The 14,991-nt window shown below is 44.6% G+C and overlaps 1 protein-coding gene across 4 annotated transcripts in view; it reads right to left on the bottom strand.

Moving 5' to 3' along the window:
• The window catches only part of CNBD2 (cyclic nucleotide binding domain containing 2), a 61,337-nt gene that overhangs the window by 30,045 nt on the left and 16,301 nt on the right, over positions 1 to 14,991 (bottom strand). For all 4 annotated transcript variants that reach the window (XM_070247601.1, XM_070247602.1, XM_070247603.1 and 1 more), the window contains 3 exons: positions 14,024 to 14,161; positions 10,437 to 10,490; positions 6,782 to 6,945 (listed from right to left, as the gene is read on the bottom strand). In XM_070247601.1, coding sequence (XP_070103702.1) covers positions 6,782 to 6,945; positions 10,437 to 10,490; positions 14,024 to 14,161 — 356 coding nt within the window. The remainder of the gene's footprint in view (positions 1 to 6,781; positions 6,946 to 10,436; positions 10,491 to 14,023; positions 14,162 to 14,991) is intronic.

Below are 14,991 nucleotides of genomic sequence, written 5' to 3'. Positions count from 1 at the left end.
ATTTATTCCTAGATATTGTATTCTTTTTGCTGTGACTGTAAATAGGATTGTATTCTTGAGTTCTCTTTCTTTTAGTTCATTATTAGAGTATAGAAATGCAACTGATATTTGTTTGTTTGTTTGTATTTTGAGGAAGATTAGCCCTGAGCTAACATCTGTGAGTCCTCCTCTTTTTGCTGAGGAAGACTGGCTCTGAGCTAACACCCACGCCCATCTTCCTCTACTTTATATGTGAGATGCCTACCACAGCATGGCTTGCCAGGCAGTGCCATGTTGGCACCCGGGAGCTGAAGCGGCGAACCCCGGGCCACTGAAGTGGAACACGCGCACTTAACTGCTGCACCCCCAGGCCAGCCCCCACAACTGATATTTCTAAGTTGATTTTCTACCCTGAAACTTTTCTGTAGTTGTTGATTATTTCTAATAGTTTTCTGATGGATTCTTTAGAGTTTTCTACATATAGAATCATGTCATCAGCAAACAGCAAGAGTTTCACTTCTTCCTTACCAATTTGGATACCTTTTATTTCTTTTTCTTGCCTAATTGCTCTGGCCAAAACCTCCAGTACTATGTTGGAGTGGCAAGGGTGGGCACCCTTGTCTTGTTCTTATTCTCAGAGGGATGGCTTTCAGTTTTTCACTGCTAAGTATGATGTTGGCTGTGGATTTGTCATATATGGCCTTTATTATGTTGAGGTACTTTCCTTCTATACCCATTTTATTGAGTTTTTGTCATAAATGGATGTTGGATCTTGTCAAATACTTTCTCTGCATCAATTGAGATGATCATGTGATTTTCATTCCTCATTTTGTCAATGTGATGTATCACACTGATTGATTTTGGGATGTTGAACCATCCCCTGCGTCCCTAGTATAAATCCCACTTGATCATGGTGTATGATCCTGTTAATGTATTGGTGTATTTGGCTTGCCAATATTTTGTTGAAGATTTCTGCATCTATGTTCATCAGCGACATTGGCCTAGAATTTTCCTTCTTTATGTTGTCCTTGTCTGACTTTGGGATCAGGGTGATGTTGGCCTCTTAGAATGATTTAGGAAGTATTCTGTCTTCTTCAATTTTTTGGAATAGTTTGAGAAGGATTAGTATTAAATCTGCTTTGAATGTTTGGTAGAATTCTCCAGAGAAACCATTTGGTCCTGGACTTTTACTTTTTGGGAGGTTTTTGATTACTGTTTCAATCCCTTTATTTGTGACTGGTCTATTCAGATTATCTATTTCTTCTTGATTCAGTTTTGAGAGATTGTATGTCTAAGAATTTATCTATTTCTTCTAGATTGTCCAAGTTGTTGAAATATGGTTTTTCACAGTTTTCTCTTATACTCCCTTGTATTTCTGTGGTATCCATTATAATTTCTCCTCTTCCATTTCTAATTTTATTTATTTGAGACTTCCCTCTTTTTGTCTTAGTCAGTCTGGCTAAGGGGTTCTCAATTTTGTTTATCTTCTCAAAGAACAAGTTCTTATTTCATTGATCCGTTCTACTGCTTTTTTTGGTTTCTATTTCTGCCCTAATTTTTATTATTTCCCTCTTTCTGCTGACTTTGGGCTTTGTTTGTTGTTCTTTTTTCTAGTTCTCTTAGGTGTATTTTAAGATGGCTTATTTGAGATTTTTCTTGTTTGTTAAGGTGGGCCTGTGTTGCTGTGAATTTCCCTCTTAGGACTGCTTTTGCTGCATTCCATAAGTGTCAGTATGATGTATTTTCATTTTCATTTGTCTCCAGATATTTTTCATTTCTCCTTTGATTTCTTCATTGATCCATTGGTTGTTCAGTAGCATGTTGTTTAGTCCCCACATATTTGTGACTTTCACAGCTTTTTTCTTGTAGTTGATTTCTAGTTTCATAGCATTATGGTTGGAGAAGATGCTTGATATGATTTCAATCTTCTTAAATTTATTGATGTTTGCCTTATTTCCCAACATATGGGAAATGCGGTCTATCTTTGAGAATGTTCCATGTGCACTTGAGAGGAATATGTATTCTGCTGTTTTTGGATGGAGTGTTCTATATATATCTGTTAAGTCCATCTGATCTAGTTTGTCATTTAATTCCACTATTTCCTTATTGACTTTCTGTCTGTATGATCTACCCATTGATATAAGTGGGGTGTTGAGGTCCCCTACTATTATTGTGTTGCTCTTAATTTCTCCCTTTGGGTCTGTCAATATTTGCTTTATGTACTTTGGTGCTCTTGTGTTAGGTGCATATATATTCATAAGTGTTATGTCTTCTTGGTGGAATGTCCCTTTTATCATTATATACTGTCCCTCTTTGTCTCTCATTGCCTTTTTTATCTCGAAGTCTACTTTGTCTGATATAAGTATGTCAACACCTGCTTTCTTTTGTTTGCCATTTGCTTGGAGTATCATCTTTCACCCCTTCACACTGAGCCTGTGTTTGTCTTTAGAGCTGAGATGTGTTTCCTGGAGGCGGCATATTGTTGAGTCTTGTTTTTTAATCCATCGAGCCACTCTGTGTCTTTTTTTTTGAATTTTTTTTTTGAATAAGATTAGCACTGAGCTAACATCTGCCACCAATCCTCCTCTTTTTGCTGAGGAAGATTAGCCCTGAGCCAACATCTGTGCCCATCTTCCTCTATTTTATATGTGGGACGCCTGCCACAGCATGGCTTGATAAGCAGTGCATATGTCCGTGCCTGGGATACAAACCAGTGAATCCAAGGCCACTGAAGAGGAGCACACAAACTTAACTGCTATGTCACTGGGCCAGCCCCCACTCTGTGTCTTTTGATTGGAGAATTCAATCCATTTACATTTAGAGTGATTACTGATATATGAGAGCTTAATACTGCCATTTTATCTCTTGTTTTCTGGTTGTGTGTATTTCCCTTGTTTCCTGTCTCATGTATTTCTGACTGCCATTTCAGTTTGGTGATTTTCTATAATGATTTCCTCAGTTTTCTTTTTATTTATCATTTGTGTCTCTACTCTGATTTTTTTCTTTAGTGGTTACCAGGAGGTTTGTACAAAAGATCTCATAGATGAGATGGTCCATTTTCTGATGGCCCCTTATCTCCTCAGCCTAAGCAGGTTCTATCCCTTTTCTCTTCTCCATCTAAGCTATTGTTGTCACAATTTACTCTGTTTTGTGCTGTAAGTTTATGATTAAAATGAAGTGCTTACAGTTATTGTTGATGCTTTCCTTCCCTTTATCTTTAATGTTGTAATTGTTTGTTAACCTGTTCTGATAGAGAGCTGCAATTTTCTGATTTTGTCTATTTATTTCCTGTTCAAGGCTTTGTAACCCCTTTCTTTCTTTCTCAGGTATGAGAGACTTATTGTTTTTGGTGAGAGAGATTGGCCCTGAGCTAAAATCTGTGTCAATCTTCCTCTATTTTGTAAGTGGGACGTTGCCACAGCATGGCTTAAAGAGCAGTGTGTAGGTCCAGGCTTGGGATCTGAACCTCCCAACCCTCATCCACCAAAGTGGAGCATGTGAACTTAACCACTATGCCACCAGGCTGGCCCCTATGAGGGCCTTTTTGATCATTTCTTGTGTGTGTGTGTGTGTGTGGTGGGGTCTTTTGGCAGTGAACTCCTTCAGCTTTTGTTTATCTGGGAAAGTCTTTATTTCTCCATCGAATCTGAAGGATAGTTTCACTGGATAGAGTAATGTTGGCTGAAAGTTTTTGTCTTTCAGTGTTTTGAATATATCATTCCACTCTCTCCTAGGCTGTAAGGTTTCTGCTGATCAATTCACTGAAAGCCTGGTAGTGGTTCCTTTGTAGGTTATTTTCTTCTGCTTAGCTACGCTTAATATTTTTTCATTGTCATTGACTTTTGCTAGTTTTACTATTAAATGCCTTGGAGAAGGTCTTTTTGCATTGATGCAAATAGGAGTTCTGTTGGCTTCATTTACACTTAATCCCAGCTCCTTCTTCAGATTTGGGAAGTTCTCAGCTATTATTTCTTTGAACAAACTCTCTGCTCCTTTTTTATCCATCTCTTCTCCCTCTGACATATCTATAATCCTTACGTTGCATTTCCTAATTGAGTCAGATTATTTCTTAGAGAATTTCTTCATTTCTTTTTAGTTTTAGTTCTCTCTCTTCCTCCACCTGAAGCATTTCTATATTTCTGCCCTCTAAATTACTAATTCTGTCCACCATAATGTCAGCTGTTTTGTTTGTTTTGTTTTGTTTTTGCTGAAGAAGATTAGCCCTGAGCTAACAGTGCCAATCTGCCTTCACTTTATATGTGGGTCGCCGCCACAGCATGGCTGATGAGTGGTGTAGGTCCACATCTGGGATCTAAACCTGCAAGCCGAGGCTGCCAAAGCAGACCCCGCCAAACTTAACCACTCTGGTGAGGGGCCGGCCCCTCAGCTCTGTTCTTTAAGGATTCTAGATTGTTTTTTTATCTCATTCATTGTGTTTTTCAACTCCAGAATTTCTGTTTGGTTTTTCTTTTTTTTTTCCTTCAGAGTTTCAATCTCTTTTGTGAAGAATTCCCTCTGCTCATTAATTTTATTCCTAAGTTCATTGAACTGTCTTTCTGAGTTTTCTCGTAGCTTGTTGAGTTTCTTTATGATAACTATTTTGAATTCTCTGTCATTTAGATTGTAAATTTCTGTGACTTTAGGATTGGTTTCTGGGTACTTGTCATTTTCCTTCTTGTCTTGAGTGTTAATGTATTTCTTCATGCCATTTGATGGGGTGGACCTTTGCTGGTGCACAGTGGTAGTATCTGGTCACAGATTCCACCTGTCACTGTTGGGGGGTTGGGCAGGAGCTGTGTCCTCTGGCAGTTGTGCCCATTTGTTGAAAGCTGCATTGACAGGGTCCACCAGAGCATTTGCCCACTGACCACCACTGCTTCACACATGCAGGTGCCAGTGCTCTGGCACTGATCTCCTGCCCTTGCTGACTGGCCAAGGTGGTGCACCAGGTGGGATGGGAAGAAGGGGCCACTTTCTTTCCCATCCATGTTCCTGCTCTGCACTCACTAGTGGCCCACCTGAGCTGCTCAGCTTGGTGAGCGCACCCCTGCAGTAACTAAGCCACCTCAATGTGGAGCATTCCCACAGGCTGGGAAGCAACTCTGAGAGCCAAAGTATTCCCGTGGAGGGCTGCCTTTACCTCATCTCCTCTCAGAGTCGCAAGCCAGCTAGTGCATGAGGTCCCACAGCCTAGATTGCTGCCACTAGGAAGGGGAAAGAGATCTGCTTACCTCCTTCCACTGTTTCCCAGGGGATCCAGTACCCCTACCTTCAGACTTATGTCTGCATGGATCTCTCACATGTCTATTGTGCTGTATGGATGTCCTCTGTTGGTTAATGAATATCCTTTTCATTGTATCTTAGGGAGGAGAGGCTACAGGAACAGCTGACTCCACCAGGATGCTGATGTCACTCTCTGTAGTACTTTTATGGCAAAAATAGACCTCTGGGAGCCGGCCCTGTGGCTGAGTGGTTAAAGTTCCATGCGCTCCACCCTGGTGGCCAGGGGTTCGTGGGTTCAGATTGTGGGTGCAGACCTATTCCACCATGCCATGCTGTGGAGGCATCCCACATACAAAGTAGAGGAATACTGGGACAGATGTTGAGCATGAGTCTTCCTCAAGCAAAAAAAGAGGAAGATTGGCAAAAGATGTTATCTCAGGGTGAATCTTCCTCACAAAAACAAAAACCCAGACCTCCGGCCAGGGTTATAGCTTGGCTCTATTGGACACATTTACCTGAAATGCCTCTTCATACATACTAAGTGCCCTGGGAATGGAGGTGTTGGTGGAAGCAAATGCCAAAGATGGACAGCCAAGGAGCATTTCCAATCCCACTGGGAGCACACGATGATTTGCTTTTGCTCTGAGAGCTGCCACATTTGTCCCACAGCAGAGGGCAGGACCCCAGCCAGGCTGGCAGGAGGCTGGGGCAGGGCTTGGGGTTGGGAGTGGCAGAGTCTGAGGCAAATGAGGCGGCAGCAGAGTCTGAGGTGACCAAGGTGGTGGCAGCAGTTCCCTATGCTCAGCCAAGGTGCTGGTGTGGTGCGGGCCTGCCCCCCCCCCAAAGAATAATGTTTTACATGTATAAAATAAAATACAGCAGAATTACAGTTTATAAATGTTTTTTAAAACTGAAATTTGTGATACAGCAATACATGTGCATCTTTATTAAGGCACTGAATAACAAGGGCTAGCTGTGGATCTAATTTTGAAGATGTGATGAATGTAAATTATTTTTTGAGAAATCGGCAACCATATGAATACATGAAAATATCTGTGATTTCTTTTGGTGAAAAAGTCACAGGAATGGCTAATACTATAATGGTTTGTTACCCACATCCATGACAGAAGGAAATGATAAAGTTCAGTTAGACGTTAATAAAATATAGGGATAATTTCCTTCTCGGACCCTTGCTCTAGTTCCTATCTGGATGTAGGGCTTGGATTTGAGTCTCAGCTCTGCTGTGTACGATCTGGGTGACATAGGATGAGTCATTTTCCCCTCTGAACCTCAGTTTCCTCATCTTAAAAATGAGGGAATTGGACCTGATCCTTTCCAAGGGTCCTACCAGATCCTCTCCAGATTCAGTGGCTCCTTAATTCCAGGTAGACTCTCAATAAATGAATGAGATAATCTGTGCTGCAACCATAGCAGTAAGCACTACAGTGAACTGACAGACAGCTTTTCACAGCTGACACTCCAACAGAGGGACTGGTAGACCTGCCGTGGTCTTCTCAGCTGGGCTCTTCCTGCCCAACCATGTCCCAGCCCAGGGGCCAGGGGTGTGCCCCTCACTCACCGTTCAAAGCGCAGGACTTTGGCCAGGAGCAGCTGCAGGGGCTCCGAGTAGTTCCGGTAGCTATCCAGAACTTGCAAAAGGCTGCAGAGGGCTTGGACTTCTTGCTCTGACCTCCAGGAAGGCTGCTTCTGTGTGATCTGAATGGCCCTTGGGGGGAAGTGACCCTGGGGAAAGAGAGCCAGAGTGACACAGAGGACCCAGCAGTTTCCCCCAGGGGCCAGCAGGCCCACACTCCAGCTTTTACGCCTTCCCACTCCCATACAGTAGTGGCTGACATGTAATGAGTATTTACAGTGGGCCAGGTGTCCAGACCAGCATCTTACACGCACCAGCTCATTGCATCTTCACCCAGCCCACGAAGCAAGGCATGGTTATTATCCCCATTTGACAGATGAAGACACTTAGGCAGGATTATAACAGATCTGCTACACGCCTAGGTCCACAGCCCCAACTACCAATTAAACTGCCTCTGCTGTTCATTGACGGTCCCCGAGTCAATATGGGGCTCCCTGGGCTCACATGCACACTGCAGTCAGGGGAGATCTCCCTTGCCTCAGCCTATACCTCGGCTGCTACAGGAGACTAAGGAACAAAGGGAACCAACAAAGACTGTTAGCTAACCCTGGTGAACCAGCCCAGTGGGCAGACAGGTCTACTCATTCTCCCACCACTCTCACCTGCTGGGGAAATGGCACGGTGAGTTGTTAACACCCCCACTGATTGCGCATTGCACTTAGAACAAAATCTTAACTCCATACCACAACCTATGGCCCCACGTGGTCTGACTCCCTACCTCCCTATCCCCTCGCCTCCTGCTTTTCCCCTTCATTCTCTAGTCTCTAGCCTTCTACCCGTCTCTTGCATGTGCCAAGCTCATTTCCATCTTTCAGTCTTTGCTTGGGATGTTTCCTCTGCCTGGAATGCTCTTCCCCTGGGTTTTCACATGGATATGGTTGCCTCTTCCTCCTCATTTTGTTCTCAGCTCATATGCTGCCACGTCATCAGGGAGTCCCTACGGATCATCAGAGGTAAAATAGCAGGCCCGCTCCCCAGCACTCTGTAAGCTCTGAATCATTTTCTTCAAAGCATTTAATACTTTCTGAAATGATCTTATCCCTTTTGGTTAAGGTGTACATTATCTGTCACTTCCCCACCCTACACACACACACACGCATATACACCACACAAACATACACACACTCTAGAACTGTACTGTCCAATATGGCAGCCAATAGCCACTTGTAGCTATTTAAATTTAAACTAAATTAGATAAAGAATAAGTTCCTCAGTCACACTAGCCACAGTGCTCAATAGCTACACGCGTCCACTGGCTATGGTATTGGACAACGCAGACTACCGAACGTTTCCATGATCACAGAAAGTCTATTGGATAAAAGTGCTTTAGAATATAAGTCCCAAGAGAAACACAATAGTGGCCTTCTCTACCACTCTAGAATAATGCGTCACATGTAGTGGGCACTCAATGAAATAAATATTTATGGAAAGAACAAACGAATGCCAGCAGTCTTGTATAACAGTAATTGTCGTAGAAGCAAAATGACAAGACGAATAATTCTGGACATCGGGATGACAGATCTGAAGCCTTGCACATTCACTCAGAAAGGCAGTGTAGCTCAGTGATTAAAAGTGCACAGGCTCTTGTGCCAGGTGCCTGGGTTTAAAGCTTGGCCTGCTAGTTCCTAGCTGTGTGTCCCGGGACAAGTCACCTCTCCCTGAACCTCAGTTTCCCTATCTGATAATAGCAGAAACTATATGTATAAATAGCATAATTAATATGTGCAAAGGACTTACAACATGTCTGGCACTCAGCATGGGCTATGGAAGTCTTGGCCATTTTTATGGTCTGAATCCAATCTTTCTCCTTTCTCTCTCTTGTTATCAAGAACCCAATGGGATTTCTATCACAGGGCCCATTTATAACAAAACACAGATGGCCCTGGCTTCTGTGAACCCCACTGATTCTTCAGGCCCACTTGGGGCCCTAATTCCTTCAGGAAATATTTCTCACCACTCCCAACCCTTACAGGCTCCCCTCTCTGGATTCCTTCAGAACTGATTCTATTTGTTATTTAACTTCGTGAGTAAGTTTCATCACCTTAACTCCTGATTAGCTCCTTAAGGGCAGGTGGGAATGTTACACAACTTAGTATTCCCCACAACCAGACACAGATCTGGGCCCACCTTAGGAGCTCAAAAAAGTATCTGGTGGGGCGGTCCCTTGGCAGAGTGGTTAAGTTCGGGCACTCTGCTGTGTCAGCCCAGGGTTTCACCAGTTCAGATCTTGGCATGGACATGGCACTGCTCATCAAGCCATGCTGAGGTGGCATCCCACATGGCACAACTAGAAGGACCCACAACTAAAAATATGCAACTATGTACCAGAGGGCTTTGGGGAGAAAAAGGAAAAATTTTTTTAAAATCTTAAAAAATAATAAAAATAATAAAAAGTGTACATTAAAAAAATTTTTTTAAATTAAAAAAAAGTTTCTGGAATGGGAAAAGGGAATATAATTCAAACAGGGCCTGGGTGACATGGCCGCTGCCTGCTTCTCAAACACCACTTCTTTTTTTAAGATTTTATTTTTTTCCTTTTTCTCCCCAAAGCCCCCCGGTACATAGTTGTATATTCTTAGTTGTGGGTCCTTCTAGTTGTGGCATGTGGGACGCTGCCTCAGCGTGGCTCAATGAGCAGTGCCATGTCCGCACCCAGGATTCGAACTGACGAAACACTGGGCTGCCTGCAGCGGAGTGTGTGAACTTAACCACTCGGCCACGGGGCCAGCCCCACAAACACCACTTTTCAGTGCTGTCACCATCACTCACTTCAGGCCAGCTACCCCCTCCCCCTGTTTCCCACATACAGGAAGGATAAAAGAGGCAGGCAAAAGAGGCCACACCTTGGCTCCAAGAGGAGAAAGGGGTGAGACAGAGTGGCACAGGTGGTCCTGGTACTGGTTAGAAAGCTCTGTTCTTCCCCTTTCCCTGAGAGAAAAACCAACATGGCTATTCCAGGCCAGGCTCAAGTCAGGTCTACACTAGTAAGAACTTCAGATCTACCCTATATATAGGTAAACTCCTTTAAATTTTAAATTAATATCCAGGATTTGGTGGAGAGAAGCCAGGAAGATAACAACGCTTCTTGAAATTCAGAGAACAAGTCACACAGTCCAGATAAAGGCATTTCCTCGTCAGACTGGCCATCTGACACCCAGGTCGGGGATAGGTGTGCCCAGCATCTCTTGGAGAGTTTGGAGCAGAGCCAGAATTCACACACAGGCCAGGGCTTTTCCCACCACCCTATTTCTCCTCTGTCTGGGGTTCTCACACCCTCTGTTTTGCCTTCCGCTGTTTTCCCACAGGTTCAAGTGCAGGCGCTCTCCCCCACGGGTTCTGCTCAGCTATAAAGCAAGAACGGGGTCAGGGGGCTCACACTCTTGGAAAGCCAGGGCTGCAAGGGATCACTGAGAGCAGCTATTTTAAAGATAAGGAAACTAAGTGGCTAGCTCAGGGTGACACACTGGGTTGGTGGAAGAACCTGGACTAGACACAGCTGTCCTAATGCCCAGCCCAGTGTTTCTTCCAGGCCATGATGCAGAAAGAAAATTCCCAGCAGCAAGGTCAGAGTTATGCATACCGACTCTGCAACGAAATCCATGGTATCAAACGTGATCCGGCCTTGCTTCTTTTTCTGAAAGAAAAGGAGTGGGGGAAGGAAGGAGAATCAGCAGAACTGCTTCTAGAATTTTGCACTGAAACCCTTCTGCGTACCTGGACCACCATAGCAGGCAGGAAGCCATGGGAAACCTCCTACCAGCTGGGCCTCTCATGTCCACCTCTGCCCAAAAGCCCCAACTCAGCACGAAATTTGGGCCCAGCATTATGAAGGGAGAGAAAGGGGGGAGGGAAGGGAGGATAAAGACAGGAAGGATGAGAGGGAAAAGGAAGAGGGAAAAGAAGCAAACAAATAGGAAAGTATAGAGGGAGGAAAGAACGGAAAGGAGGGATAAAAAGGAAGGAACAAATGAAGCCAACCTTTGTTAAGTGCCTTTAAGGAGCCAGGCATGGTGCATCTTCCTTATCTTACTCCATTTCATCATCAAGACAAAGCAGGTATTATTAAGCCCCATTTAGGACTTGAGGGAGGTGAAGGAACTTGCCCAAGCATCACACAGTGAGTAAACTCCTCACCTAGAGGATGACCAGGAGCAGGTGTAAGAGGTCTCAGGGATGAACTAATCCAACCCTATCTCCTAACAGATGCAGAAAGGATGCAACAAGAGTAGAGAAAGGGGCAGAGAGACGGAAAAGATATGTGGGAGGAGCTGGGGGAAGGGACAAACATGGCCCTGACCACCATCCTGGGCCACACCAGGACCCACATTCATCTCTCAGAGCCCACTCAGATCCCTGTCCTCTCCCCCATTTATAGTTTGTGTATCTGTGTGGTGCTCCTCAGGGAGGCCAATGAAGGAAAGAGGTGGCGTTCAGAAAGATCCAGATTTACATACTCTACTGTAAACCAGTCCATGGCTCTCTCCACCCCAGGCACCCAGCTGTCTGCACAGTAGCCATATTGATGAGGATTATTTTGGGTTGGTTACTTTTAACTGCAGACAAGAAAGAAACTCTGAAAAGTAGAATTTACTTACCCTTTGTTAAGAGACATTTACATTTGTATAGGAAATCTCCATTTGTAAAGGTGTTTCCCTCTCTGCACCAGGAAGAAGGGGGGGATGACCTTATCTCTAGAAACTCTTAATGGGGAAGGCAAGGACTTAAATCTGCATAATAATCTTACTTACATAATAATTACATAATTACATAATAATCTTACATGTTGACTGTACTTGTCTGGTAACCTCATATAACTGACTCCCGCCACCACCAACATCCTCCTTTGTCTTTAGTTGAAGATGATGTTTAAGGTGGTGGCTTCAGCCATTTTGGCGAGTTGCTCAGGTTGCCTGAGCCTCTCCCATGTATACATGCTGTAAAGCTTTGTTTGATTTTCTCCTGTTATTCTGTCTCATGTGACTTTAGTTCGTTCTCTGGCCAGAAGAACCCAGAGCAGGTGGAAGAAATGTCTTCCTCCCCTACAGTTTGGCGACTTGGAGGGAATAAAATTCCACTGGCTGTGATGAGGATCAAGGCTGCCCCAAGGAGAGAAGCTCCAGGTGACCTGCCCTACATACCAATCTATATCATCCTCCAGGAAGCACAGGACACCCTGACTTAATCCAGTCTGCCTCTTATCTAAAGTTATAGGACCACCCAATAACCAGACCCCATCTTCACTGATACCATTTTAATGACTTTTTTTTTTACATAATCTTTCCTTTGTCTTGTAAAGAGATAACTCACATACCTATGCCTTAAATTTAGCCCTACCTTCCACCCATGTCTGCAGCTCTTTACTGCCCATGGGTCCTGTCCCCATGCTACTCCACACTATTCTCTAAATAAAAGAGCACTACTGCCAGACCTTGAGAGTCCAAGAAATCTTTCTTTCGACTCCATGACTCACCGAGCCCACATCAATATGACTCCCATAGGCTGCCCTTGAGAGACTTCTGCCCTTCTCACAGCCATCCTGAATGGGCAATGCTGTTAGGTTTAGCCTCACACTCTCCTGATGACAAGCCTAACTCTGGTCTTCAGCTTCCAGCTGCCCAGGCACCAGCCCAAGTCTTCTGGTAACCAGACTCCTGGTCTCCAGATCCCTTCTCCTCACCACTGCATGACCACCACTGCACGACCACCTGGAGTCAGAATGTCCTTCCTGAGACTTCAGTCTCTTAGGTGACAATTCTTCCACTCCATCCCTTCCCATGTCATGGCCCAACAACAGGGCAGAATCTGGCCACAGACTTGTTTGGTTTGGCTAGCAAAATGTCTTCAAAATAGATGAATTTGAATGTCTTTAGATGACGCATGCCTGTCCTCTCCAGCTGGACCACAGGCCCCTACTCCCTGGTACATCTTAGACTCAATCACACACAGTTACATTACCTGCTGGCCCCTAGAAACCAATCTAAGAGCGCCTTCCTTTCCCCCATCACTACCTCCCATAACCCTCTCCTTGGCTACTGTCCTTCAGAAACCATTTTGGGAAATTTCTTGGAGTGAATTGCTGGATGCGGGGGGAGGGGGGGACTGGTCTAGTCACTCTTGACATAACAGGAAAATGGGCAGTGTTGGTCCAGGTATTGGCTGGGGAACTTTGGAGCTCTGGATGGTAATGAAGACACCTTTGGGGAGCCAGAACAAGTTAACAGAAGGGTGATCAACTTTTCTGAGCCAAAAAGGGGTTTATGATCTACCATTGGGATAAAATATTTGAAATCGAGACCTTCTAGAAAATCTAGAAAGCGCAGTCACCGGAGTGAACAGGGCCCTGCAAATGTTCCTCTCTTGTTTAAGTGGGGGAACAGGAAAGAAGGCAGAGAAGATGAACAGTTGGTGAGCCTTCAGAAAACCCCAACTCTATTATGACTCCTGGTTTCTTCTGGCTCTTTTTGTTTTTCTGAGGAAGATTCGCCCTGAGCTAACATCTGTGCCAATCTTCTTCTATTTTGCATGTAGGTTGTCGCCACAGCATGGCTGCTGATGAGTGCTGTAGGTCTGTGCCCGGGAACTGAACTCTGGCTGCCAAGGCTGAGTATGCCGAAGCTAACTACTAGGCCACAGGGCCAGCCCTCTCTCTATTCTGGCTCTTTTGATCCCTGTTGGAATAGAGATGGCTTCTTTCCCACTCCCGATGTTTCTTTCCACACAGAGGGAGTTGTATGAGTAGAACACCACTAGCCTCTCTCCTTCCACATTGAGGAGGAGTGACTTAAACTCCTTGGTGAGGCTGGAAGGAGAAACTGGACATGACCATCCCCTTCTCCTTTCCTCTGAGCCCACACTCTGCCCTGCCCAGCTCTGCCGGGAGTTTAGTGCAGGAAGCCCTGTGACTGCAGTGGAGCCTGCCTTGGTCCAGCACTGCCTGTGACGAGGTGTGTAAAGCTGCCTAATTCTGAGTTCGCCACTTAGGCAACCCTCTTGCTTGGTAACCTTCTCCAGGATAAGTCTCATCATTAATAAAACTGACAGTTGTGTCTCCCATCTGCTTTCCCTTTGTCTTCTCTCTCAGTTGGTTCAGAACTTGGGCTAGGAAGTGGGGTACTATTTATTGGACCCCCTTACACCCTCATATTCCTGCTAAGCCCAGCTGCTTACATCCCAGAAGGAGAAGATAGGGTGCCTTCTGTGAGCACTCTCAATGATCTGGTATTCCCGGAATCCTCTGAGACCTTGGCGGAACATTTTACACACTCGGATCATCACGATGATATCCAGGGTGACCCGGTACAGCGCCTGTGGAAACAAAACAAACAAGATCAGTGGAAACCATCTGTTTTCAGCAGTCAACAGCAGGCTGGATAGCATTGAACCAGGTGAAATGTAACAGGATTAAATGCAGTGGCGTGCTGGAGCAAGAGTTACATTTTCAGGACGTTTTCAAGCCTGTTAAGATCATTTTGGTAGCTTAAAATTGGCCACAGTAGGAGTATTTATCCCACAAAAACTGGCAACTACTACAAATGGGGGCATCTCCCTCTCCAGGAACCAGTTTTTAAAACATTCACCAGCACAGTTCTAGTTAAATGTCAAGTCCCTCACTTCAGAAAATAAAGGGCACAAGTAACAGCAGGCAGTAAAGGATGATGCACACAGAGCCTGCATTTTTGGAATCAGACGGATCTGAGGGAAGAATGGTCAGAGAGATGTAACATCGCTGGCTTTGAATACAGAGGAAGGGGGCCATGAGCCAAGGAATGTGGGTGGTCTCTAGAAACTAGAAAAGTCAAGGAAATGGATTCTTCCAAAGGAATGCAGCCCAGGTGACACCTTGATTTTAGCCCAGGGAGACCAATGCCAGACTTCTGGCCTACAAAAGATAATAAATCTGTGGTGTTTAAGCCACTAAATTGTGGTAATATGTTACAGCAGCAATAGAAAACTAATATACCACCTAATGCAGGATAGGCCATCCTATCTTTTCCCTGAGAACCTGGAATTGGAACTGAAAACAAATCAGTCTCTCCATCCCAAAATGAATTTGGGAGTAAGGGCAGTAACTCTCCACCAGCTCAGTAAATACAGGGGGTAGCGAAACAGTTCAACAGAAAAGAGACAAATCCACA

This window comes from Equus caballus, chromosome 22 (assembly GCF_041296265.1).
Source record: "Equus caballus isolate H_3958 breed thoroughbred chromosome 22, TB-T2T, whole genome shotgun sequence".
NCBI classification, from domain to species: domain Eukaryota; kingdom Metazoa; phylum Chordata; class Mammalia; order Perissodactyla; family Equidae; genus Equus; species Equus caballus.
The sequence above is the reverse complement of the archived record's forward strand: the minus strand, read 5'-3'. Positions and strand labels throughout refer to the sequence as shown.